Source organism: Balaenoptera physalus (assembly GCF_965194825.1).
Source record: "Balaenoptera physalus genome assembly, chromosome: 16".
In the NCBI taxonomy this organism is placed as follows: domain Eukaryota; kingdom Metazoa; phylum Chordata; class Mammalia; order Artiodactyla; family Balaenopteridae; genus Balaenoptera; species Balaenoptera physalus.
In genome coordinates this window covers 50,236,376-50,259,898 of record NC_138898.1, presented here as the reverse complement: position 1 = coordinate 50,259,898, position 23,523 = coordinate 50,236,376, and the positions used below count along the sequence as shown (strand labels likewise).

General features: G+C 42.7%; 1 protein-coding gene across 4 annotated transcripts; it reads right to left on the bottom strand.

The window, feature by feature from the left end:
* Positions 1-23,515, bottom strand: SNX5 (sorting nexin 5). Of its 4 annotated transcripts, none has more exons than XM_082429449.1 (14): positions 23,379-23,515; positions 23,058-23,139; positions 13,321-13,425; positions 12,104-12,214; positions 10,920-11,041; positions 9,737-9,860; positions 8,966-9,061; positions 7,645-7,750; positions 7,487-7,562; positions 6,196-6,235; positions 6,020-6,106; positions 4,628-4,787; positions 2,039-2,124; positions 1-792 (listed from the first exon to the last, which is right to left on the bottom strand). In XM_082429449.1, exons 2-14 carry the CDS (start codon positions 23,106-23,108, stop codon positions 742-744), a joined length of 1,215 nt encoding a protein of 404 aa, XP_082285575.1. In that variant the 5' UTR covers positions 23,109-23,139; positions 23,379-23,515; the 3' UTR covers positions 1-741. The 4 variants fall into 4 exon arrangements, with proteins under 4 accessions (XP_082285575.1, XP_082285576.1, XP_082285574.1 ...); XM_082429450.1 differs by having other exon boundaries at positions 23,058-23,135; positions 23,379-23,514; XM_082429448.1 differs by lacking the exon at positions 23,379-23,515 and having other exon boundaries at positions 23,058-23,318.
* Positions 23,516-23,523: the final 8 nt, after the last annotated feature.

Genomic DNA, 23,523 nt, shown 5'->3' with positions numbered 1-23,523 from the left:
GTAGAGCATGGATTATTTTATTGTACACTTTATAAAAAGTCCAAACACACACATACCGCCCCCCCCATTAGGGAGGGGGTTCACATCTTTCTTAATGTAGATCTGGCCACCTTCTAAATTAGGCCTTATTACTTGTTCTTATACCCTTAAGATGCTTCTTTCCCCTCAAATATTTATCTCCCAACTACAAAAATGGAGTTGCAAAGGGTGTATATAAAGATATGAGATTTTTCTTGCTCTTGTTATAGTACAAACAACTCAAGGTGATTAAAGAACCAGGAGAGTAAGAAAGGGGGAAATTACCCAATGAAGAGATGGAATGTCTCTTACCTGTAGCAAGCGGCTGACTCATCTGTTATAATCGGCACCTACCCTAAAGTATCCGGTTTGTAGGGGCATGGGCACAGGGAACAGTGAGGCAGTGTGTGCCAGGCCACTGCTTACACAGACTCCAGAAGGCGCAAGATTCCCGCACCCTTTCTTAATTACGAAAGACAAATTAAGAGGAGAACCCAGTACTTAGATTCTACCCACTCTGAGGTATTAAATGCATAAAGATTAGTTATGTCCAAGTAGCATGCAATAGAAATATCTTTAAACCAACATGGTTAAGTGTTAAGATCTTTAGAAATCAAAATATTTATTCACATAATTTTAAACTAAAGCCAAAGGTAATAAATCTTCCGTGGTAATGATCTGAGTGCAAGTGATGCGGGCTTTCTTCACATTCACGTCCTTCGTTCAGTTGTTCTTGAACAAGTCGATGCAGCTCTGCAGGAGGGAGACGTTGTTCTAGAAGACAGACGTCGGGGCACTGGTGAGGCACGGACCTCAGACCCACCGACTTCGCTTGTCACAAGACATCTGGCCGGGTGCTTGTTTTTCATTAAATGACCCCTGAACCACAATTCCCCTCACCCCAATTTCACTTTGGGGAGTTCCTCACCCTCAGAAGGGCTGGTCAGCACTTCAGCACCTCCACCCCACACCCCAGGTTTGCTCCCACTGCCATCATGCCAATCCCACTCATGTGACTTAACCTAAATGTGGTATTTGAAAGCCTTGGAAAGACTGGATAAAAAGTTGCTAAAAAGTAGTTATGGGTGAGATTATAAATGAGATTACAAATGATAAATATTCACATAGGACTTGGCAGGAAATACTGTACAAAGTTCTCACTTTAAAGGAATTCAAAAAACCTAGAATACTCAGAACACTACGCATAAATGACCCATAAATGATACTTTAAAACTCCAATTTAAAAGGCCATATACAGCAGGACTTAAAGAGGCAAGTGAGTAAGCATCTCTGTTGTGGTCAAAATAAAGGAATTCAAAATACATACAAACGTTCAGTCTTCCCGCTTTAACCAGCGCAGATGGCCAGCGACAGTGACCTGACTGCCCTGGCTCAGACAGCACCCTGAGGCTCAGTATCTGCTGCACCCAGGAACCACCCAAAGAGCCCAGACACCCTGAGTGAATGAGCCTGGGCACAAAAAAAACAAAAACAAAAAACCCCTAAGAGCTCCCCAGTAGGATTTCAATATGCTCTAGCACTGAGAACCACTGTTCTCCATCTTTTCTGGGCTAAATTATGCTACAAACATTATGAGGAAGTTTTCCTCCTTTTTAAACCAAAAGGGACTTAATATCAGAAGACACTTAGCAAATTCGAAAACTATTTAAAAAAAAAATCTACCATGAAAACTCCAGATAACGAAGAGCTTATAAATGCTATGATGGATGCTCACAAATTACTGGAAAAACTCCTTCAGGGTGTGGCCCGCAAGGACATCAAGAGAGAAGCTGGGTAACCGCCACCAAGAACGCTCTTCTCAAAAAGCAGTATTTCATCAAGACATACGGAGTTTTGGTTTGCAGTGGAAAAAATACTCTGACAAGTGGCTCCCACCCACACCTCAGGGGATTAAAACCACAAAGCAAATGCCATCTGCTTGATGACACTGGAAGAGTGAATTGGTAAATAACTTGAAAAAGACCCCCCAAAGTTGACTTAGTTTGAAGATAACACTTACCCTGGCATGCTTTATTTCCAGTTCAGACATTTCAATCAGATTCTTCCTAAATGCTGCCACTCTCTTTCGTTTGAAATTGATTAGCTCTACAAAGCAAAGTTTACCAAGAAAAACAGAACAATCTTCATCTTTAACTTCCAAATACCATTCTTACAAATAAAATGATCTCCAAAGCTTTGGTACCCTACACCACATTTTCTCACATTTTTGTTATCTCTACCATTGGAACACACCCCCAGTCACCAAGAATGGCCCCTGAACACCTGGAGGTTTCTGAGTTGAGCTGCCTTGCCCTTTCCCTCTAGGAACCAGTGCTTGTGGAGGGTGGGCTAGGGAGGTAGTGGGCCACACATACTTGCACCAATGACCTTCTTTATGGACCATTTTTAAACTCTGAAAACTGCTTTTTTGTGGCTATTGCTACAGAACATGCCACCTTTGTGTTTCTCCATCATGAAAATTCAGCATCACTGTCCTATCAGACTCCCTCTGATTCCTTCCACACACTTGTGAACTCAGGCTCTACCCTGCAGCTCTCACCATCACTCCTGTGATCAAAATCCTCCCTTAGCTTAAGCTGGTGCTCAGAGTCCTGTATCTTGTCTACACAGCACCGTCCAACAGAAATGTAATACAAGCAGCCACATTAAAAAATAAAAACTCAAAAAATGTATAGTGATGTTAATGACAGTAACTTGGATATATCAGGCTGGTCTTGTCAGATGTCAAAATAAGCTCTTCTCCTTCCCTCCAGGACCAGAACTCCAGACTGACCCATCTGTCTCCCAGGACACCTGCCCACTGCCCTGTGCTTCTGCAAGAGCTCCCATCAATTCAGCCATAACCTTAGAACCTCAACGTAAGACAAACAGCCTAGGAGCCATTTATCTCATTATTCTACAGAGTACTGCACTTTTAAATAGTGTACACCCAGGCTTACATTTTGAATAAGGAGGATACGATCAAACAACAAAGGGACAAACCGTGGGCAAGAGAGACAGGCCTAATCTGGCACATTGTAAAGCTTTGTGGCTTCTCTTTAAAAAAATTCTCAAAGCCACTAAACTCTGGCCTATACAATAACCTAAGATTTCAACTCAGTAGTTCTGAAGTGTTCTTTTTCCTTATAAATTTAAATTAGCTGTTTTTTTCAAAAAGCTAGAATTTTTATTTAAACTACAGTGCAGCGAGAAGGAGGTTCCTCTGAAAGAATCCAAAGGGCAGCCATGGGAGCGTGTCTGCAGGCCATTTGCAAAGACTGTACAGAGAAGCCCTGTCCCTCAGTGAGGGCACCGGAGTCCTGAACAGAGAGGAGCCAAGACAAAGGAGCAGAGCTCTTCCAGATACACCGGGATTGCAGCGCCACAGAGGAGGGGGAAGTTCTGAGGAAACAGTCTTATAATGAGATACGGATTCCACATGGAAACCTGAGTTTTGAAGGGGGAGGGTGTTCTGAGGGTGAATCAAGTGTCCACTCTAATTTACATTCACCTTCTGGAAGACACAGTCTTTACTTTTTGCTCTGGCATGTTCCATGGCCCCTAAGAACTTCAGGGCAGTGAGATCCCCACTAAGGAAAAGACTACCTATTACACTCATGTTCAATGGGCATGGTACACCATCTCCCAATTTTATTTTGTTTTATTTTTTTGGCCATGCTGCGTGGCATGCGGGATCTTAGTTCCCTGACCAGGGATTGAACCTGTGCCCCCTGCATTGGAAGCAGAGGGTCTTAATCACTGGACCGCCAGGGAAGTCCTAAATTATATTTTAAAAGCCCCTTACTCTGGAACGGTAGAAGGCAAGAACCAACCCTGTGGAGATGGAATACAACTGAGTCATTATCGCAGACTCATGATCCCTGAAGAGTATATACGCATGTGCACACATCCTGACATTTCCCCACTGGTGGCTGAAAGGTCTAGAAGCAGAGGCACCCCAGAAGAAATGAGCACACGTAGCACTCAATCTGGGCTCCTGGAAGAAATGGCGATTTTCATGGCTGGAGTAGAAAAGGTCTAAGATTAGCACGAAACATCTAATCCTCAAAAATATGGGGGTGTCATAAGGACACGCCAGCTTTAAAGGCACTCTCACTGGCTCAGTCTGGACAGTATGAACACCAAAATAACTTTGTACAGTCATGAATTTTAAAACTTTTTGAAAACAGGAATCCACGAGTCTAATGAAGATGATAAAAAAAAACTATGGGAGAGAAGGGAAGGCTTGTGTTAATAAAGGATAGACAGCACCAAGTGCTGACATGGAGGAGTCGGGGAGGGGACAACTCTGTATTGTATCAAAGGTTACCAAAGTTGGTAACTGTACTGCAGGGATGTAAGAGAAACACAGCGAAGTTTTCAGGGATAAAACAACTAAGAAAGATACAACTTAATCTCAAAAGGTTAAAAAAAACCCAACCCAGATATGTTTATAAAATCACACAAGTAGGAGCACATGTACGTGTTCAAGTGACAAAGCAGAGGATGTATGGGTGTTCTCTGTACCATATGTGCAACTTCTCTCTGTAAGCTTGAAATTACTTCCAAATAAAAAGCAAAAAGTAAATAAAGAGTGGCCCCACTCAACCTTCTTTTGCAGACTCAGAAAGCTGTTCAAATTTCTGGCAGCATTCCTGCTGGTGTGCCTCAGCCAGCTTGACATCTTTGCTTTTTAACCGGGCCTTATCCAATGCCTTGTTTGAATTCTCATAGTCAATGAGGGCTTTAGTGCGTCTGTATAAGAGATCCTGAGAAGAAAATTAACAGATATGATACATGGTAGTTAAACCTATACCGAAAAATCTCTAGAACAGAACAGGAAGACTATCTGAAGTACTCTAGAAAACAGACAAGTACCTTGGGCACGGCCTAAAATGTCAGACATCAACCATCTCCTGCACCCCCCCCCCTTTACATCTCAACATTAGGCTGGTAATAGCAATGCTTAATGCATTGCTGACAGCCTTTCCAGAATTCTTTATATGGATCAAGAGAAGGAACCGAACAGTGACGACTACAGGATTTTTTTCTCTAAGAAAACATGCCACAAGACAAGTCACCTAAAATAAAACTAAACTATGGGGGAAAGAATGAATTTCTACTTCCTGATGACATTTTCCCATTAGGTATTTTCCCTACCTAATTTTATGCTGCCAGGTTTAGTATATTTCATATAAAAATAATTTAAACATTTTTCTTCAGGACAGTGTAGACAGTGAAGAATGCACGTTCCATTCCCAAAGGTCATTCTGCTGACCACTTCACCTTGCTTTTGGTTAAGTAATGCTTTATGACTCAAAGGATGCAGTGACAACTGCAATTCAATAAAAGATCACAACCCCAAAGCCTTTTCTGCCTCAGAAATAGCCCCTTTGGCATGTGTCCAGTTATCTCTGCATCCAACAGCATATAATCTCCCAAACCATTATCTGTCTACTCAGCACCAGCCCTACTGCCCCTAAGTTCCTAAGCAATGCAAACTAAGGACACAATGTCACAAAAAGGAACGTCACTGTGAGATGATTTCAATCTAAAACGGAACTGGAGGATACACACCTGCACCCTCAGAATATAACTATACAACTTAAGAACTGAGAGACTGATTTCCCACAAACATCTGATACACAGGAGACCCAGACTTACCTCCCGACCAGTGAACACCGGCCAATGAGCTGACTGCTGGGGACCAGCTCCCTCACGCCAACCATCTTACTGCCAAAGACTCTTCCTCTTTGCACTCCTTGCCCCAAAATACATCCCACCCCACACCCTCAATGGACTCTCCTGTGGCTTGCTACAGTGTTTCCCACACTGCAACTCCTCTGTTATTCCTGAAGAAACTCGAGCTTGCCTCAGTTTACTTCTTTATTTAGGCTGACATCACTTACATGAACAATCCTGACAAATTCCCATCTTCTTTCATTTTTAACAAAGAGAATACATCTGTATCATCAGACCTCTTCTGCGAGAACTCCCTCACCTTAGCAGCCTCTATGTTGAGCATGTAGTATCGGAGGAGCTCTGTCAGCTTTAAGTCTTCATCTGAGGAGACTCGACTCTCTACTTTCTGTTAAAAAACCAAAGGCCACCATCATCTAAGCAGAAATCTACAGATTATAAAATACATACCTTGAAGACCAACATAAAAATCCTTACCCTAAGTTTTTCAAATAGCTCAGCCGCCTTCAACAGGTACCTGCAAATATACACGATTTTGGCTTACGGTCTTAAATCATGCATGAAATATGATCTTATCAATGCTCTAAGACATGAATGGGTAAATTCAGGAGTCCTAGTCTGTGGTGCTTTAGAATTAACTTATCAAAGCAATGCTTTCATCACAAGTGGCCCAATCTAGCAGAGAAGACGGTTATGAAATCGAGCACATTTCCAGTGCCGCACTCACTGGCATTGGCCTCTCTTGCTGCCCCTCAGCCACCTTGCTGTGCAGAACCTGTGTCCCCAAGTTCTTATCCGCTGTTAAACTTGTGTTAGCCAAGGTCAGGTTCTAAGCCATAAATACACTACTAGTTTGTCTTGGTTCTGCCATCAGCCTGACCCCCATTTTCAAGTCTGAAATACTAACGCCCCCTAGACCAAGCCTAGGTGTAAGTAGAACACAGTCATTTGACAGTAACAGCGAGGGGTGGTTCCAGGATACAGTGCCCACCCTGCACAGAGACTAAAATCCACAGTTGACCAAGTCCCTTATCTATATGGTATAACGTACACCCTCCTGTATACGTTAAATCATCTCTAGATTACTTATCACGCCTAAAATGTAAATGCTATGTAAACAGTTGTAAATACAACGTAAATGCTATGCACATAGTTGCTGATGCACAGCAAATTCAAGTTTTGCTTTTTGGAACTTTCTGGAATTTAAAAACAAGTATTTTCTATCTGCAATTGTTTGAAGCTGTAGATGCAGAGCCCACAGGTATGGAAGGGGCCAACTATTCCATCTCACACCAGAAATAACTAGAATGAAGAAACTGTGAAAAATTAATATAAAAAAATGCTCAAAATCAGACTGGGGTCATTACTTTACCCTTATGGCCACCTTAACCAAATCTCTTCAAGTCAGCCCAGGGCATTACCGAGTAAAGCGCAAGCACCACTTGCCAGAAAACACAAAGCAAACTTCTCTCAAAGACAATTCCAAAATCAAAATAATCAACAACAGACACATGTAAGTTTGACAGAAATAAAGGCTTTGACAACAGCTACCACGTTTGGTACAGAAGTGCCCTGAGTCCCTTACAAACGTCTTACAAGTATTTACGTTCAGAGGGTGTATAGTATAAAGTGAGTGCTGGAGACTATGGTCGACCGGAGATGGGCTTGGCTCAAGAGCGGAACTGAACCTGTGTAGTCATTACCCATTTTACCACCCAACAGTTTTCAATTAGGGGATTAGAGAAAATGTCTTCCAACAAAAACTTACTTTTTGATGACCGTGGGCTCTTCTAAAGCCAGGCTATGCAAGCAGGCTGCGGTGTGGATGTAATCGTCCGCTACATCTGCAGGAACAAGGACAGACCTTTTATGGGAGCAGAGCTGGCACATTAGCAGACTAAGGGGCTAATGGGCGAACATATTTACTTTTATGAGCGCTGGTCATTCTGTCAGCCTTTGCACAGGAACCCTTGATCCTATCGTAATAGTTACTGAGGAAATGCTTCTCTTGCTCAAAGAAGTCATCTACCTCCTAAAGGGAAGGAAAAAAGAGGTTTAAGAAGCAAAACTTCTAACAATACAAATATGTATTTTATATTATAAAAAAACACTAAAGAAATAAGCTTATGCATAAGAAGTTTAACCTCTAAAGACTAGGGAAATAAAAATAATTTTTTTTTGAAATGGACTTTTCATACTTGGGATTAGGAAAAGTGAAATGCTGGCAGGAAATGTCAACAGAGAGAACCATTTTGAAGAGCCATTTAGCACAGCCCAGTAAAACTCAGCATCCTCTCTAACCTCCAGCAATTCCGCTACAGCGGTGGTTCCGCCCGGTGGGTGGCTCCCTGGCCTCGGATACCTGCACCTGCCAAATGTGTTCGGTTCCAGACTGGGAGGAAACACTGGCATCTGGCGGGCACTGACCAGGGATGCCAAACGCCCCTACAATGCGTGGGGACAGCACACCTTCAGCTGTGCCAGAGACAGCCCCAGAGCTTCCACATTTCTGACAACGCCCTGTCTTTCTCAGCACCTACACCCTGGGCTCCTTACTCAAGCCCTCAAGTGGCAAAGTCAGACACCAGACAGTAACTGTTATGGTAGCAGGGAGGGGGGCTGAGGAGTGAAGAAATAAACCACACCTACAAGGCTAGTGAGAAACTTGTACATTTATTTGATGTTCTAGAACAGCACTGTCCAATAGAAACATGTGAGCTACACGTGCCGCTTAAAACTTTTGTAGTAACCACATTATAAAAAGAAATAGGTAAAACCCATATTTTATGGTTCTTTCTTCCTATCAAGTCCTTGAAATCCAGCATGTAAACAAAACATAAAATTCAGTTCCTTTATTACACCAGCCAACTGCATCTGTCAAGTGCTCAACTGCCTCCTGAGGCCGGGGCTACCAGGGGACAGTGAAATTCTGGAGAATAGCATGAAATACTGGTCTTGTAGCTTATTTTTTAAAAAAATAACTGAGTAACCTCTCCTTACAGAAAAGGAGAAAATGAAGACTTAAGTGTGGAAAGGTTCTTATCCCTTCTCCTGGGAAAGAACGGAGTATTTTTGGAAAATAAGTGAAAATTCAATGAGTAGATAAAAATAACCAAATTTGAAAAAAATTATTTACATTTTTGAGAAGCTAATACTATTTGTTTCACAAATACCTATTCTGAAGAAACAAAAAGTCACCTATTCACACAAAGAGAAGAATTTTCTCAAACAGCTAAAGGCCACTTACCTTAACTCCTGAAAAAAGGACTTCATCAGCACTTTTCACCACACTTTTGAAAAAGCCACCAAACATCTCTTTGGTATTTTTCCGCCTAACACTTAGCTAAGGAGAAATACAAAACAGTTAACGGTACATATATTTCCCATCAAGTCCTGAACACATTCCAAGTAACTGTTTACTAGTATAAGCATACACTTAAGATACCTCTAATTCCATCGTTAACAACAGATCTAAATATCAAATAAACAGCTAAATCTAAGCACAGGTTGTAATTCTAAAAGTGTGACTTAGGAGATATTTTGAAAAACTACCTAGGTATCAATATCAAGTCTTAGTGCCTTTAAATTCTTGGTAGAATTACTGTTCTGTTATGCTGATTATTCACTGGTTAGAAGACTTCTGAGGAAATGTGTAGGTCAGGGCTTGCCTCATACATATTAAACAGCAAGAAATGTAACGTATTTTTGTAAAAAAGCAAGCATATGTCTCCCTTTCAATGAAAAAAACAAATGTGGATCAACTTAAATTCTTTCGAATAATCCCAAGCTTAACTGAGGGGATAAAGGTCAAAATATTTACATGCAACATCTTATAAAAATGCCTTACACGTTGGATCTATTGCCCTCGGGGAGGTGGGCAAGGGGAGGAGCATCTAAGAAAGGTTTCTGTTGTGTTGATAAGAAACTCAACCTTGAAAGTCAATTTTTCAGAAAATATATCAAGTATATTCTTTGTACATTTTAACTGGATCATGGAAATGGAATAAAAATGCCTTACATCTTGATCATATTCCAGGAAAATGTGAAAGTTGCGATCTTTACTGAGAACAGGGTGAGAGGAGAGCCGCTGAAGAAAGACTTCATGGGAAGACACAGTCTTCTTGAAGACCGCGAGATACTCACTGGAAGAGAAGCGCACAAGGCCTCAGCTCAGCTGACCACCCAACACTGCTCCCTGGGACCTCACTGCGCTGCTCCTCCAGCCATGCAGAACACCTCAACTGGACCCAAAGCAGCTTGGTATAATGTAGCATCCAACTAGGTAATAAGGTAGTTCTCGTTTTGGAATCTGTGGAACAGCCACCGAAAGGGGAAGCGATATAACCAGAGTTGATAGGGTACGTCTGTGAAGCCCAAACCCACGTGTACTTAAGCACAAAACACTGGCTTCTTTAAAACCATGAAAACCCTTTAATTTTGCAGCCATGTACACAGCAGTGAGTCTAACAAAGCCTGGAACCATCAGAAACTACAAAGTGGCTTCATCTCAATCTACACACTAGAGATGACTCAGAACTTCCCCCCAATAGTAGGAACTTGAGTCTGTTGTGTTCAGTGCTCTATCCTCAGAGCTGTCCACGGGGTACCAGGCTAATGCGCCTGTGGCAGCGTGCTGAAGAGACTCGCTGAGATGGATGCCTTAGAAGGGAGGGAGCCAAGGGAAAGAAGTGCAAGGATGGCGTCATAAGAAACTGTATGCAGACCTCCAACTATGATACAGAATAAAGAATCCATTCTTCTTTGAAAGAATTACAACCAGATTAAAAGAGCCATAGCTGTGGCTATTCTTAGAATGCTTCTTTGTAGCAGCACTCACTGCCATCTAGTTTCAGCTATACTTCCAGTAAACAAACTTCAGGGAAGAAAGTTTTGTACGTTATCACAGCCTGAAGACTTGTTTATATATAAAGACAAACGTTTAGTTCTTCCTTTATGCCAGACCAACACTCCACGACAAGCATGGTCTACAGATAGAACCACCATCTACTCAGTGTCAGCAGTCCCCAGGGAATCAATGTCTAAAGTACAAAGACCAGGTCCCTTCACCCACACTCTGCAAAATGTGGTTTGAGAAGACAATAGCCAGGTAACTAATTAACTGAAATTAGCTGTCAGATTCTCGTTTCTGCACACATTTTTATTCTCAAAGGGTAGAGCCCCCATCAAGAAAATACACTTACGCTTCCAGCTCTTGCTTCATCTTGGCAAATTCTTCTTTGGTCATAGACCCTTCACCCTCTCCCAGTTTCTGCATCTTCTCTCGAGGGCCGTCGAAGTCAGGCTTTGCAGGCGCGGGCGGAATCTGCAGTCAAGGCAGTAACTTGTGAGGGTTCTCGCCCCCAGAGACGTGCAACGCAGTGCCTGTGCACAGGAGGCAGGGAGCCCAGTGGGGCTGCCTGAAAATCAACTTGCACTTTTCTCTTAACCTTATTCCTTTCGGCCATTTAAAAGAAGTGTCCCCTACAACGGGCACTCACTTTGACTGCAATCATTTGTTCGGTTAATCACTGGACAGTTGGTAGGTATGACAGTTTATCCTGCTTCAATTGTCAGTTTAATTTATATATTACAATCAATGCTAAAATGAAGTCAATGAAGTACGATGAAGATAATAATCTCTGGATTTATAAAGGAATTTATTTATTCCAGAGGATAAAAGATTCTAATTTTGCGTGGACATTCTTAAACATAAGCTTCAGTACTGATTTTGTTTAACTATTTGGCCAGATTCTTCAGCTGGCCTGGCAGGAAAAGCCGTGTTTCTCTCTCCTTTAAAATCGGCTAAGGGACTTCCCTGGCAGTCCAGCGGTTAGGACTCCACGCTTTCACTGCCGAGGGCGCGGGTTCAATCCCTGGTTGGGGAACTAAGATCCTGCGAGCTGCGCAGTGCAGCCAAAAAATAAAAATAAATAAAATCAGCTAAGTCTCTTCCCAGAGCCACGCATTAACTCTCAAGGGCCGAGCACAAAGACAACTGCCCCCTTTACGCCTTCAGCAGAACACACCTGAGAAACCCAGCACACACTACCACCAGCAGAGATCAATTCCACTTGATGGCTGAAAGGAAATGCCAGAGAAATGCCAAACGCAAAGGTAGACAAGACTTTACACCATGAAACTGCTTACTCTCTTTTATTGTACAGAATATAAGACTATGCTTCATCTTACAGCTAAAACGCTATTTTCACATACTTTAGATTTTACCAGTAATAGGGAACACATACTCTAGTTGACAAATGAAATCAGACTATTTTCACAATCTATTATAAAAAAAAAAGTGGGTAAAAGTCTCTCAAAACAAAATGAACAGCAAGGTAGAAGAAATTGGCTTCAGTAATTATTTGATTACCCAAAATGTACTTACAATAAGCCCAGCATAGTCTGTAGTTTCAATAAGAGTGTCATGTAGCCACACAAAGTCTTCATGTTGCCTTGTAACAGAAAACTCTGGGCTCTGAAACGTGGGCAGCGTGGTCTGTAAAGAAAAAAGAAGTAACTGTTAACTACTATTTTCAGATAAAGTGGCTTGGGTTTCATGCAGTGCACTATGGGAAAATTCTGCATAATAGAACATCCAGTTTTTTAATGAGATCCAATAAAGAACAAAGCTAAGATTCAGCACATTCTTTACGGAATTCTAGTCACACAACTCCACCTTTCAGGTCAACTCAGACAGATATAATCACGTAGGCCTCACGCTGCCTGAGTGACAGGTATGTTAATCAAGCCACCAAGGTACGCAGAGAAAACCTCATGGGAGGGGACCTCAGAGACAACATATTACCAATATTATGCTGGAGATGGCATAAACCAAGAGCTCTAGCTTCAAACTTCCTGACTCAAATTGTGCCTCAGCCATTTACTTCATTTAAACCTGTACCTCAGTTCCTCACCTGTAAGATGGGGATAACAGAATACCATAAGATTGTTAGAAAGAGAAAATTAAGCCCATGTAAACCCTTTACAAAAGTGCCTGGCATAAGACAAGCACTCAATACATTTTAACTAGTATGGAAGGAGAAAGGAGGCTAAAAATGTTCCTGAAAAGATCCCAAGAAATTAAACTTTCTATATTTTTCACAGATTGGCATATTGCTTTTGTCAAATTAAAAATCTGGAGAAAAATTAACACAACATTATATATTGGTTATACTTCAAAGTAAAATTTTTTAAAAATCTGGACCAAAAAACCCTCTTCTGAATCATAACAGGTGGGGTGACGGCCAAGAACTTAGTAAATATGGGCAAAGCAAGCACTTCCCACGGATGCAAATTAAAAACAAAGGTGGAGTTCTGTGGCAGGTGGCTGCAGCTCTGTGGCTCTGCCTGGTTTGCTTCCCCACGGACAGAGCACAAGCCACACTAAACACCGGCAAAGCCCACAGCCCCAGGGCTCCACCACAGTAGAAAATGCTGCAAGACGAGCACTTGCTCCTTGCTAGGAGCAAGCGGAGGGCGGGGCCTCACTCAGCAGGAGCACCACACTGCGCTCAGGTCACTAGGTCTCTTCTCACACCCACTGTGAGTAACAAGGCTGCAACCTGGCACTGCTGTTATTACTGAAGTCATTCTGTCACTTACCTTGGTGTGCACTGTAAATTTGACTTTATCCCTCTCACTGAGTGCATCAGGTATGTCAATCTGAAGCGAGGGGTCAACATTCAGGTCCACTGATACAGATCTCAGCTGAAATACATTTTTTGGCTATTAGGCTCAAATTCATTTTAGTCCTAAAAAGTATCCTTTCAAAAAATGGGGAGCTAGTAATTAAAAAGCAGTCTATATAAGACTTCTATTGTTCTATGTAGAACAAAGTCAGTTGAGATAATATTTGAAACTGTGGGGAAACCTGCTCTTAAATGCATGGGTGGGTCCAGTGAATTCCTGTAATCTAAACAAAGCAACTATATGATTCTAATATCATGTACATTACATACTTTGTGTCCATGAAAAATACATTTAACCAAATACTTGAAGAACTGTACTAAGAATAAGAAGGCTTCAACTGGATAGAATGAAATCTTGAACTTCTTCCATAAATGCCCAAATTACAAGAACATTCAAGAGGCATTAACAGACTGTATGTATATCTGAAAGTTAGAGGCTGGGAAAACTTGGAAGTACAGAGAACAGTCAGGTGGTATGGGATCTTGGGTGGAGAGATAAAAATCCACTCAAGAGTGGACCTATTTATATTCAGGGACTGTCAAGGAGATGAGAAATCTAGACACAAGAAGTGAATTGTAAAAACCAACAAAGGCCTTAATTATCAGAATTCCACTGCGATTACATATAAGGGAGAAGTGTGAGCACTGCCCTGGAAACAAAAGTAAATGATTTTTGTGAGTTGGAAACTCAGAGGAAAATAATATCCAACTCCAGTTTTGCCTGTTTAAAAAGAATTCTTGCAAGAAGTGGACTGTTAGGAAAAAGTCGTTAAAATGGTCTTCCTTAAAAAAAAGCTTTCCTACTGAATCTAAAATATGATAAATTCTTTCATTCTTAAGACAGACAAGCTGACAGTGGATCTGAAGGCCTGACACAAATAAGAGGTTGCAGGGATTAAACATCCCATCCTTCCCCCAGCCCCCAGTTGTAAGCTAGTGCTAAAGTTGCCAGAACCCTCTAGACTATTAACACAAGGAAAATGTCAAGTGAAGACTGGAGTTAAGAGGATGAGAGAACAGGGAATCCTGAGTTTTTCCCTCTAAATTTCCCTTTGAATTCCTTTCTTCAAAATAAAAAGACCAAAGACTGATGAACTTCTGAAAATAGAAAAACTGGTTCTATTAGGTATAAAAAGATTAAACATATTCTCTAAGAACACATGGATTACTTCTCTCTCCTTTGTAGTATTTCAGAAACTGTCAGTACTTCCCTTTTTCCTTCAGCACTGTGACCAAGAAAAAAATTTTTTAAATTTTAATTGCAAAAACCAGAGTGAGCCCTAGAACAATGGCTTTCCTCTAAGAACTAAGGCTCACATTCTTGCCACCAGAACTTGATTTTTAACATCAAGTATTTTAAGATCACAATATACTTAACAGTTCCTGGCATGTCAACCTAAATACATCTTCCAAGTGAATTCTTGATGACTCCTATGAAATATTTGCTTGTTTGGCTTAATTTTCACATGTCCATTTATGAAATCTTTGCAAACAAAGATAAAGCTTCAAGGTCAGGGATACTTCATTTTATCACAGCTGTGACTCTAGCTCTGACACATTTCTGATAAAAGCTTCCTTCCTTCTGATAATTTACCACTGGGCAAATGCAGCATTCAAAAAGACCTCAAAATATACACTAAATTTGACTGCAGAGAATACTGGCCACCCCACTGATCTCATGTTTGTATGCGTCAAGAGTCAGTACACGAATAAAGTGGGTCAGGTTACTGGTGGAAAGATGGGGCCGCCCAGGGACCGTGTCTAAGGTGCATTTCCCTGAGTTCAGCAACAACAGCCATGTTTCCTGAAATTCCATTTCCTAACGAGGTCACAAATCCTGGTTTCCAGCAGTCTCTCAATTTCTGAACACACTGTCGATTCCACTTTAGCTCACTCCAAGCCCAGTGAGCCCGCGAGCACCACAAGGACTGCCTTGGGAATTAGGGTTGGAAGACCCAAGGGGAACGTAATCTAGTAAACGGGGCTCATTGAAGCACCAGTCAAAGCGGCGATGGACTTCACCAGCCAACATCAGATGTCACCTCTTTCCCACACTCCAACCATACAGAAGTAACAGCCCAGGTTATTCACTGTGTTACTATCTTCTTGTCAGTAAAGACATTTTGTTTTTTAGTGTAAGAGTATGATGAAGACACAAAATAACAAAAACCACTAGAGGTTTGGAAAGACTGTGCACTGTAACACGATGCCAAGCACCCAGCTTCTCCAGCAGTGATCACTTTTGCCTAAATATACCACCCTAGGAAGGGACTCAACAATCCCACCACCTGACATGATGAACACTCCCACCCCACCACAAAAACAAAACAAACAATTAAAAAAAAAAAAAAGAAACCCACAACAGATAACACGAAAAAGTCTGCATTTAGGCCTTAAAAGAATTGTCTGAAAAAAGATGGTGGCAAAATTCTGAGTATGCAGACCATCACCAACTCAAATGATCCCTATTCACAAGTCAAAGGAAGAACTTTCTTGTATTGTAGCAAGATAACCCTCCAGATAATGAAGCCCATAAATCACCAAGGAGTAAAAAGTTGTGAAATGTTTAAAGCTTCTAAGTCAGCACTGTCTCCTCACTCCGGAAGCATCAACTGTGATTAAAAGCTCAGCATTCCTTTTTCTGCTTGGTCAACAGAACCAACACTCCATAGCCCCAAGGCACAATACTTGCTAAATAATCAACAGGGTGGAGGGTACAGGGAGTGGGTGACACGCCTCCATAAACTTTCACCCACTCACCATCTCTGCCCCCTAGCCTAAGTGTGTGCCCAGAGTGCTGCCTTAGCCCTGTTGGCCAACACTGTCTGACCTGGGCCACAGGTGTCAAAATGACTGGGACAGCTGTTTAAAGCAGCAGGAAGAGGCAGGCAGGCGAGGCAGGCTTCAGAGGCAGGCTTCAGAACTAACCTTAGGGACGTTAACTTTCCCTTTCCCATTCCCTTAGGTCACTGGTGAGAATCAAATTTAAAACACATTTACTCTCCAATGCGCAATGTTAAGTTTTAAAACAGACTTTCTTTTGTAGATTTCCACAGAAACCACTACATCACATACTCCAAGTTTTAGATGGAGTTTCAGTCCCCAATATACTTCCTTATCAGACTAATCCTTACAGTAAGGATTACAGTGATCTTTGTGAGAAAAAAAGGGGGTAAACAAGCACTGCTTCATTTAGAAAACAAAATTTTAACTGTTTTAAGAAATCTGAAGGCTTGGTAAGAGAGCTGAAAAGGAGAAAAACTAAATCAATCCTTGTGCATTCCCTCACTTGTTCATCAGCCTCCCAGCTGGGGCACCTGACACTGGCCACAGGACAGATCTGCAAAGCTCTGAGCTGCTAAGGACCACTTTTGGTCCAGATCTCACTTATGACTCACTTTGGTACACGACTTTAATTTAACGCCATTGCAAAGCCTCCTCTTCAAAAGGTTAAGTGGCACAGAGATGGCAAAGAGCACCTCTGTGGCTGAGCAACACAGAAAGCCAGATTCAGAAATTCAGAACCCACAGAAGAAGATATATAAAGTATAAAAAATGTTATGGCAGCTGCAGACTCCAGTTTACACTACTGCCATACAGCCAAATGACAAAACACAATGGGAAGAAATCATCTCCACAGTAACTCTGATCTGCTAGAATGGGGTCTAGTTGAATAGCCACTTAAGTCTAACCAGTTTTGTATACATGCAAGAAATTGAATATGCCAGCCCCTATATTTCCATCTTAATTTGAATGTTGCAAGGAAACTACTGCAGATAGAAGAAAAGCCTCCATGTATACACTGAAATGACTTTCCATTCTCCAGTCCCGAAGCAGAAATGTACTTAGCCAGCACATGCTACACATCAGTGTGCCTCTCCTTCAAACTGTTTCTCTCCTAAGGATTCTGCTTTGCTTTCCCTTCACCCAATGGCTAAGGTACTAAAGACCCCTACCAGGGAGAGGGCCAATACAACAAATCATCTTTGAATGGTCTGTAAGCAGCATGGAGCCAGAACAGGCAAGAAACCACCAGGCCATATTTCAGCTGGACAAGTACAGATACCTTGCCTAGTCCAATACTCACTAGTGAGGAAATAAATCCAAAAATGCTCTGCGGCAGACACAGTGGATTTGCAGTCATTTCTGAAAACTGACTCACGTGATACATACTTATATTACTTTGTTACTGTTTCAGCTCACAGGAAGGACGTGCTCTGTAAGAAATTCTAATACTGTATCTTTCTCCGAACCCCTCTTTATGGTTCAAATACTGTAATGGTACTGAATTATTTCTTACTATTTTCTCCCACCCTGAAGGTAACCAAAACTTGTCTGTGTTCTATCCCACTTATCCCTGAGGCACCGGTGCATGAAAAACAATTGAATTGACTGGGTGCAATACATGAGCTGCTTTTACAGGTATCTGTGTTCATCTCCCTCCCCCCACCACTGGCTTCTCCCTTCCTATAATTCAGGCCTGCCAATATATCATAGTCCTCAAGGACAACAGAACCAAAGACTTCTAGATCTCAGTCTACTAACATAGATAATAGTTATGGAAATTAGCCACAAGCTTAACAACTAGATAAAGAGCTGCAGCAAGTGATCAGATTTCCACCACTCATCTTGGTGAGATGAGACCCACAGGGACCCATCCCTGCCGACACCAACCATTCTTACCGGTAGTCCACCAACACACAAGCTGTCCACAGTAGAACACTGCAGACTGCAGGGCATCTGGAGGCTATGCAGCCCAGAGTTCCTAGAACAGAAATCCAGGCTTGGAAGAAGGTCAGTGCAGCGCACTCAGCGAATGGATAAACTGAATCATCATTTCACAAGGCTGCAAGCCCATGAGCTAGTGGAATCCCAACATGGAACCAGAAAGAGATTAAGTTGAATTATTGGCTAAAACAAAATTCACTGTGAAATCCATCTAATTACAATCCATCTAATTGCAAGATACCTGGATTATTTTCAGGAGTTCACAAAGTGAAAGGTTGAACCATATGATCTATAATGATCTCCTAGCACAGAAATTCTGTTGGGAATCAACATACCACTGCTACAGAGGAAGCAGCTGCCACAAACAAAAAACTCATTTCCTCCATTCAAAGCTAAAGCCCTTCTTCACCTACTACTAGATTTCATCAAGTCTCCCTTCCAAAAGCTCCTCCTGGTCTATCAAGTCCACAACTCCTTACTACAAAGCAGTCTTACTTTATGATCAACCCAAGATGAAATAGAAAAAGATTTGAGAATAAAATTTACCTTCACCAACAAAGATGATTCAGCAACGTGGATAGAGCTGACCTTGAGCTTGTGTCATGAGTTTAAGACACAAATGGCAGCGTGGAGAGAAGAAAAGCTTGCCTGCTTCCTGGTGGGATTCCTTGTACGCCAGTCAGAGGCACCACACATTTCCCAGATCTTTCAGATATAAACATTTCAGCCCTTCATCACTCACCAGATACCTGGTCCCCACTAGCACAACATGTAAGCTCTGTACTCTTCATTAAAGATCAGGTGAAAGCCTTCAGGTTGGCGACACTTGCATTTGTGCTCCTCACCATTTACACTAACTAGACCCAAAGGCTTTAGGGATCTGCCCCTCAAAAACAAGTAAACCATAAACTCTTCTGGCAGAAAACTCATACCACAGATTAACATAAGCAACTATTTTGAGAAAACTACACTTTCCTCTTCAGACCATATAGCAGTGCCTGAAAAAGTTACACCAAGTTTGTAAACGGAAGGGGGGGGGGGGGGAGTCAAGCCAAGAACCCAATCTCTAAACTAAAGTTCAGTCTCTCCTGAACCTCAAACTGCAACTTCACTCCTCCCTGTGTATTTACGGTTTGCCTTTGGGGTATGAAACAGTTGAGAAATTCCATATCCCCCTTTTAGGTGGAAATCTCTCTTCTTAAGAGTAACTCAATGGCCAATCAGAAAATATACAGGTGTTGGAGGTGAAGTATCTTTTTTTTGGTGGGGGGGGGAGGAACTAGTTTCTCATGTAAAGATGTAAAGAAACTTCTCAATTTGAACCTGTAAAAAAACAAATTTGCTATTCATGCAAGACAAGATGTCCCACTATCCCTTCGCTATTTCAAAAATAAAAGGCAGAACTTATAAAGCTCAAAAATACTTTTCTCTGAATAACTGGGTTCATTAAAAGGTTGTTTCCCTAAATACAACCTAACTTCACTGCATGTGCCTTTCACCACTGGCCAGTGGTACTACTGACCTACAGAAGTACATCCTAATTTCCTCAAGCAATCAGGACAACAGAGCAAAAAAGCAGGATTTTTAAACCAAGTTCCACCCTGTAGCACATTTCTCAGTGAACTTCAATTCTGCCCCACAATGCTTTGTGAGTACTGTGGCATCCGAGCCTCAGGTTTCCACTGTCCAAAGGGGGCAGTGAACTCCAACATAGTAAACAGAGTAGAGTTTGTAACTCTCAACTGCCCAGAACCCTTTACCATTTTTTGGTAAGGCTCCTCAATAGTGGGGGGGAGGCTAATTCTACCAAAGATAGTCAACGATGCTGATGTTTTAAACGGCCTGCTATTTCCTTAGAATTTATCAAGCATCTGAAAAAAAACTTGAAACAAACTGGCACACTAAAGATTAGCCTCTAACACAATCTGACCCACCCATATCACACCATTTTAGAAAGTTCAAATTGGTGATTCTCAACCAAGGGACATTTGACAGTGTCTGCATTTATTTTTGACTGTCACTGATGAAGGGAAGGGAGTTACAGTCACCCAATAAAGGCCAGGAATACTGCTACAATGCGCAGGAAGGACAATTCCCCCCCACAAAAAATTATCAAGCCCAAAATGTCAATCGGTAGTGTTCAAGTTAAGAAACCCTGGTTTAAACTGAAGCTCTACTTTAGATGTTAGTCACTTACTAGGTCTCATACCAAATGAGAATTTGGATCTCAGAATCCAGAAAATTCTCTCATAGACGCCCTAAGCCATTTCTTCCTACAGCCAAAAAAAAAAAAAAAGTGGGCAGATCATGACCTGCTATAGTAGTATTCACAAATGGGGATCTTAAGACACTGTCTGCAAGTTACTGATCCAGAACTAAGGCTTGGGCAGCTTTGAGAAGCCACACTTCCCGAATTTAAGAAGTCAAGCCATAAACATAGTAGAAAACTTCAGTCCACAAGAATCACTTACTCTGGACTTGCTGCAGTATTGGTGAAAATTCAGGACTGTTCCTATACTAACATAAATTTTAACACTCTTCATCTAAGCTGGTGGAGAGTGGTGTCCCTAGAGACAACTTCCACACCAGTTAACAATCTGCAAACCAGAGCGGCAGCATAAATGTAAAACGTTAATGACTGGCTCTGGGAAGGAAACACTGTCCACCCAAAGCCCATGTAACCAACTAGTGAAAGTTAAGGTGAAAGTAACAGCACTAGGCTGGGGAGGGCCCTTACAAAGCCCTCCTGTGCGATCATTTGCTTCAGTCCACTAACAAGTTAAGAATAATAAAAATCCCAGGAGACAATCAGGACTGGCACTCCATTTGCCGTAGGTTGGCAAGGCTAACGGGACCAAGATTCATCACAATAGACATACACTGAGTCCGTGAGTGGGAGCCTAAACGTGATGCCGCTGTTTAAAGGACCTTTTGGCAAACAGGCCTGGGTAAATATCTTATGGGAACAAGGTCCTGCATAATCTCCATTTCTCTCCCCATTAAAAACTCCAGACACCTTAGAATGTTGATGCAGCCAGTGCAGGAGGCGGGGCGGGGGCTGCACTACGCCAGTTTCTTTATCGTGACGATGCGGCCTAATGATGTTAAAGGTTCAGTTAAATTTCTCAGGGGCTCGACTTAGCAAAACCTTACTTTTCTAAATTTAAAGACCAGAACACCATCTTTCCCATCAGTAGAGGACTAGTTAAACAACAAATTAATCATACAACTGCTTTCTGGGAAAGAAGACAAATCAACACCTTCAGCTCAAAAGGATACGACTAAATGAAAGTGCCAGGCTACCGGATATAGGCCAGTACTCCTGTTTTGCTGAACTAGCCAAAAGTTCTGCAGCAGCACTCAAAATCCTCAAGAATTAATTATGTTCCCTGCCTTATTAGCGGATCTAAACCTCAAGAACCCCTATCCTCATGGAAATCCCAAAGCAATCAGAAAGTTTAAACTTACATTTTCAGCAAAAACGTAAAATATTTCAGTTAACTAACAAAGCTGAATTACAGCAAGAAAACAGTTTGCCCAAGATTTGCCCTCCTGTTATTTCACTCTTGTCCCAAACTCCCCTTTGGTGAACAGTAAAAATCATCTAGACTTGATCCACATCCCAGGACTAGTATCGGATATCAGGAAGGAAAATGAAGCCACGTGTTAGAGTAATATTTTATTAAGTTTATTATTTCCTTATTTCTGCAATTAAAAGAAAAGCAGGAAGATAATTCTATATAATCCTTTCCTGTAGTCACTAAAACCAGGAAGCAGGAAACAGCCTTCAGAATCCTCTTTTGCTCAAGGATCAGAATGGTGGGGAAGTTATTTTAAAAACCAACCACAGGTATACTATACTAACAAATAGAAAGGTCGGTTGAAGTTGTAAAGAGCTGTCTAAAATAAATTCTGGACCAAGAAAGAAGATGGAAGGTGGGGGATGGGGGGGGGAATCCATCTACCCAAATTTCTATTCAGCCAACTAAACTTCTAGAGAGAAAACTACCTTTGGAATGTTCTAGAAAGAATGGTTCTCAAGTTCCCACTTCCGGCTTTAGGGAGGGAAAAAAAAATTACTTCTTTCCACTTAGAAAGAAATAAAAATACCCCAACCAAGACCCTATCCTCACGCTTCATTTCAGTAACTAATACAGCAGTGACCCCCTTGCTGAACAATCCGGCAGCCGTATGCGAGCTTTGGCACCACGAGATGAAAAGGTCTCTCCAAAGAGCTGTGGATCAAAGATGCCTTTGATTTCTAAAGAGATGCCTTCCACGTTACTTGAATGTCAGAGCGCCTCGAATTCCTAGATTAGTTTTTTTTCATTTTCTGTTAGAAAAACGTTTCTGTTGACGATTCTGCACAAAACGTTGCGGCTCATACCAACCCCTGTAAATTTCAAACTAACTTATGAGTAAAGGACCAATCAAAGTGGAGGCTTGCCCCAATCTTCAATTGGCTATGGTGACATAAATTGACTGTATCAGTCACCTTTTAGACCTCAAGATCCAAGCGGCATGAGGGTAACTTACATCAACACGCAAATCTTAAGAGCGAAAATTAAGTTCAACTATTTGAGCACCTGCTAAAAACGACAGCACTCCCTCCCGGAGCGGCGCACTGAGCGCTTTTGAAGTTGCAAGAGACACACTCCCGATACCTGACTCGACTGAATTTCCCCAGTATTTTGGAGGGGCTGGGGCGCGGTTTCGAGCTCCGTCGTTTGCTGCAAAGCGGATCTCGCGTGCACCGCGCGGTCTCCCCCGAGAAGTTTTAGCAACTTTCCACGCCGAGCGCGCGCTCCCGCGTCTCCGGCCCCTGCCCCGCGAGCCCCTCCCGGGAACCAGGGCAAGGAGCGTGGGGTCTGGGTGACCGCCGGGGCCTCCCGGCCCGGTGGCCGAGGGCGGCCAGGGCCTCACCTTGCTGCGGTCCTCCTCCTGCTGCTGCAGCAACTCGGGAACCGCGGCCATGGCGACGCGGGCCTCGAGCGTGGCCGCCTGGCTGTGCGAGGAGAGAAGAGGCTGGGCCGCCGCCGCCGCCAGGGCTCGTCTCGGGGGCGGCCGCGGCCCCGCCTCCGCCAGCCTCTCTGCCCGACGGCGGCGGGAGGCCTCGCGACTCCTCCACCGTCCCAGCAGCCCCGGGAAAGGCGAGCGGCGCCCCACGTGCTCCCCCAGGGCGGCCTCCCCCGTCCCCGCTGCCGTCCATCTTGAAGCTGGGCAAACAAGCTACGCGGGGCCTACCCTCGCTCCGAGCCACGCGGAAGCCGCCGACCACCGGCCGCCACGGGGACGCGCTGCCCCTAACACTCTCCCAGCGAGGCGCGTCTCAAGAAAGGCTGCGCGCTCTTAGGGGGAGGGAATTTATTATTCAGCCGGAGTCCAAGAT

What these genes read in the sequence shown, in the direction of transcription:
- SNX5 (XM_082429451.1), bottom strand. Translation starts at nt 18,146, where the DNA reads ATGCCCTGCAGTCTGCAGTGTTCTACTGTGGACAGCTTGTGTGTTGGT. An exon ending in TGTGTGTTGGTGGACTACCG is followed by an intron (nt 13,426 to 18,089) that starts GTAAGAATGGTT and finishes AATGTATTTCAG; the next exon opens with CTGAGATCTGTATCAGTGGA. An exon ending in TCAACATAGAGGCTGCTAAG is followed by an intron (nt 4,788 to 6,019) that starts GTGAGGGAGTTC and finishes TTTTCTTCTCAG; the next exon opens with GATCTCTTATACAGACGCAC.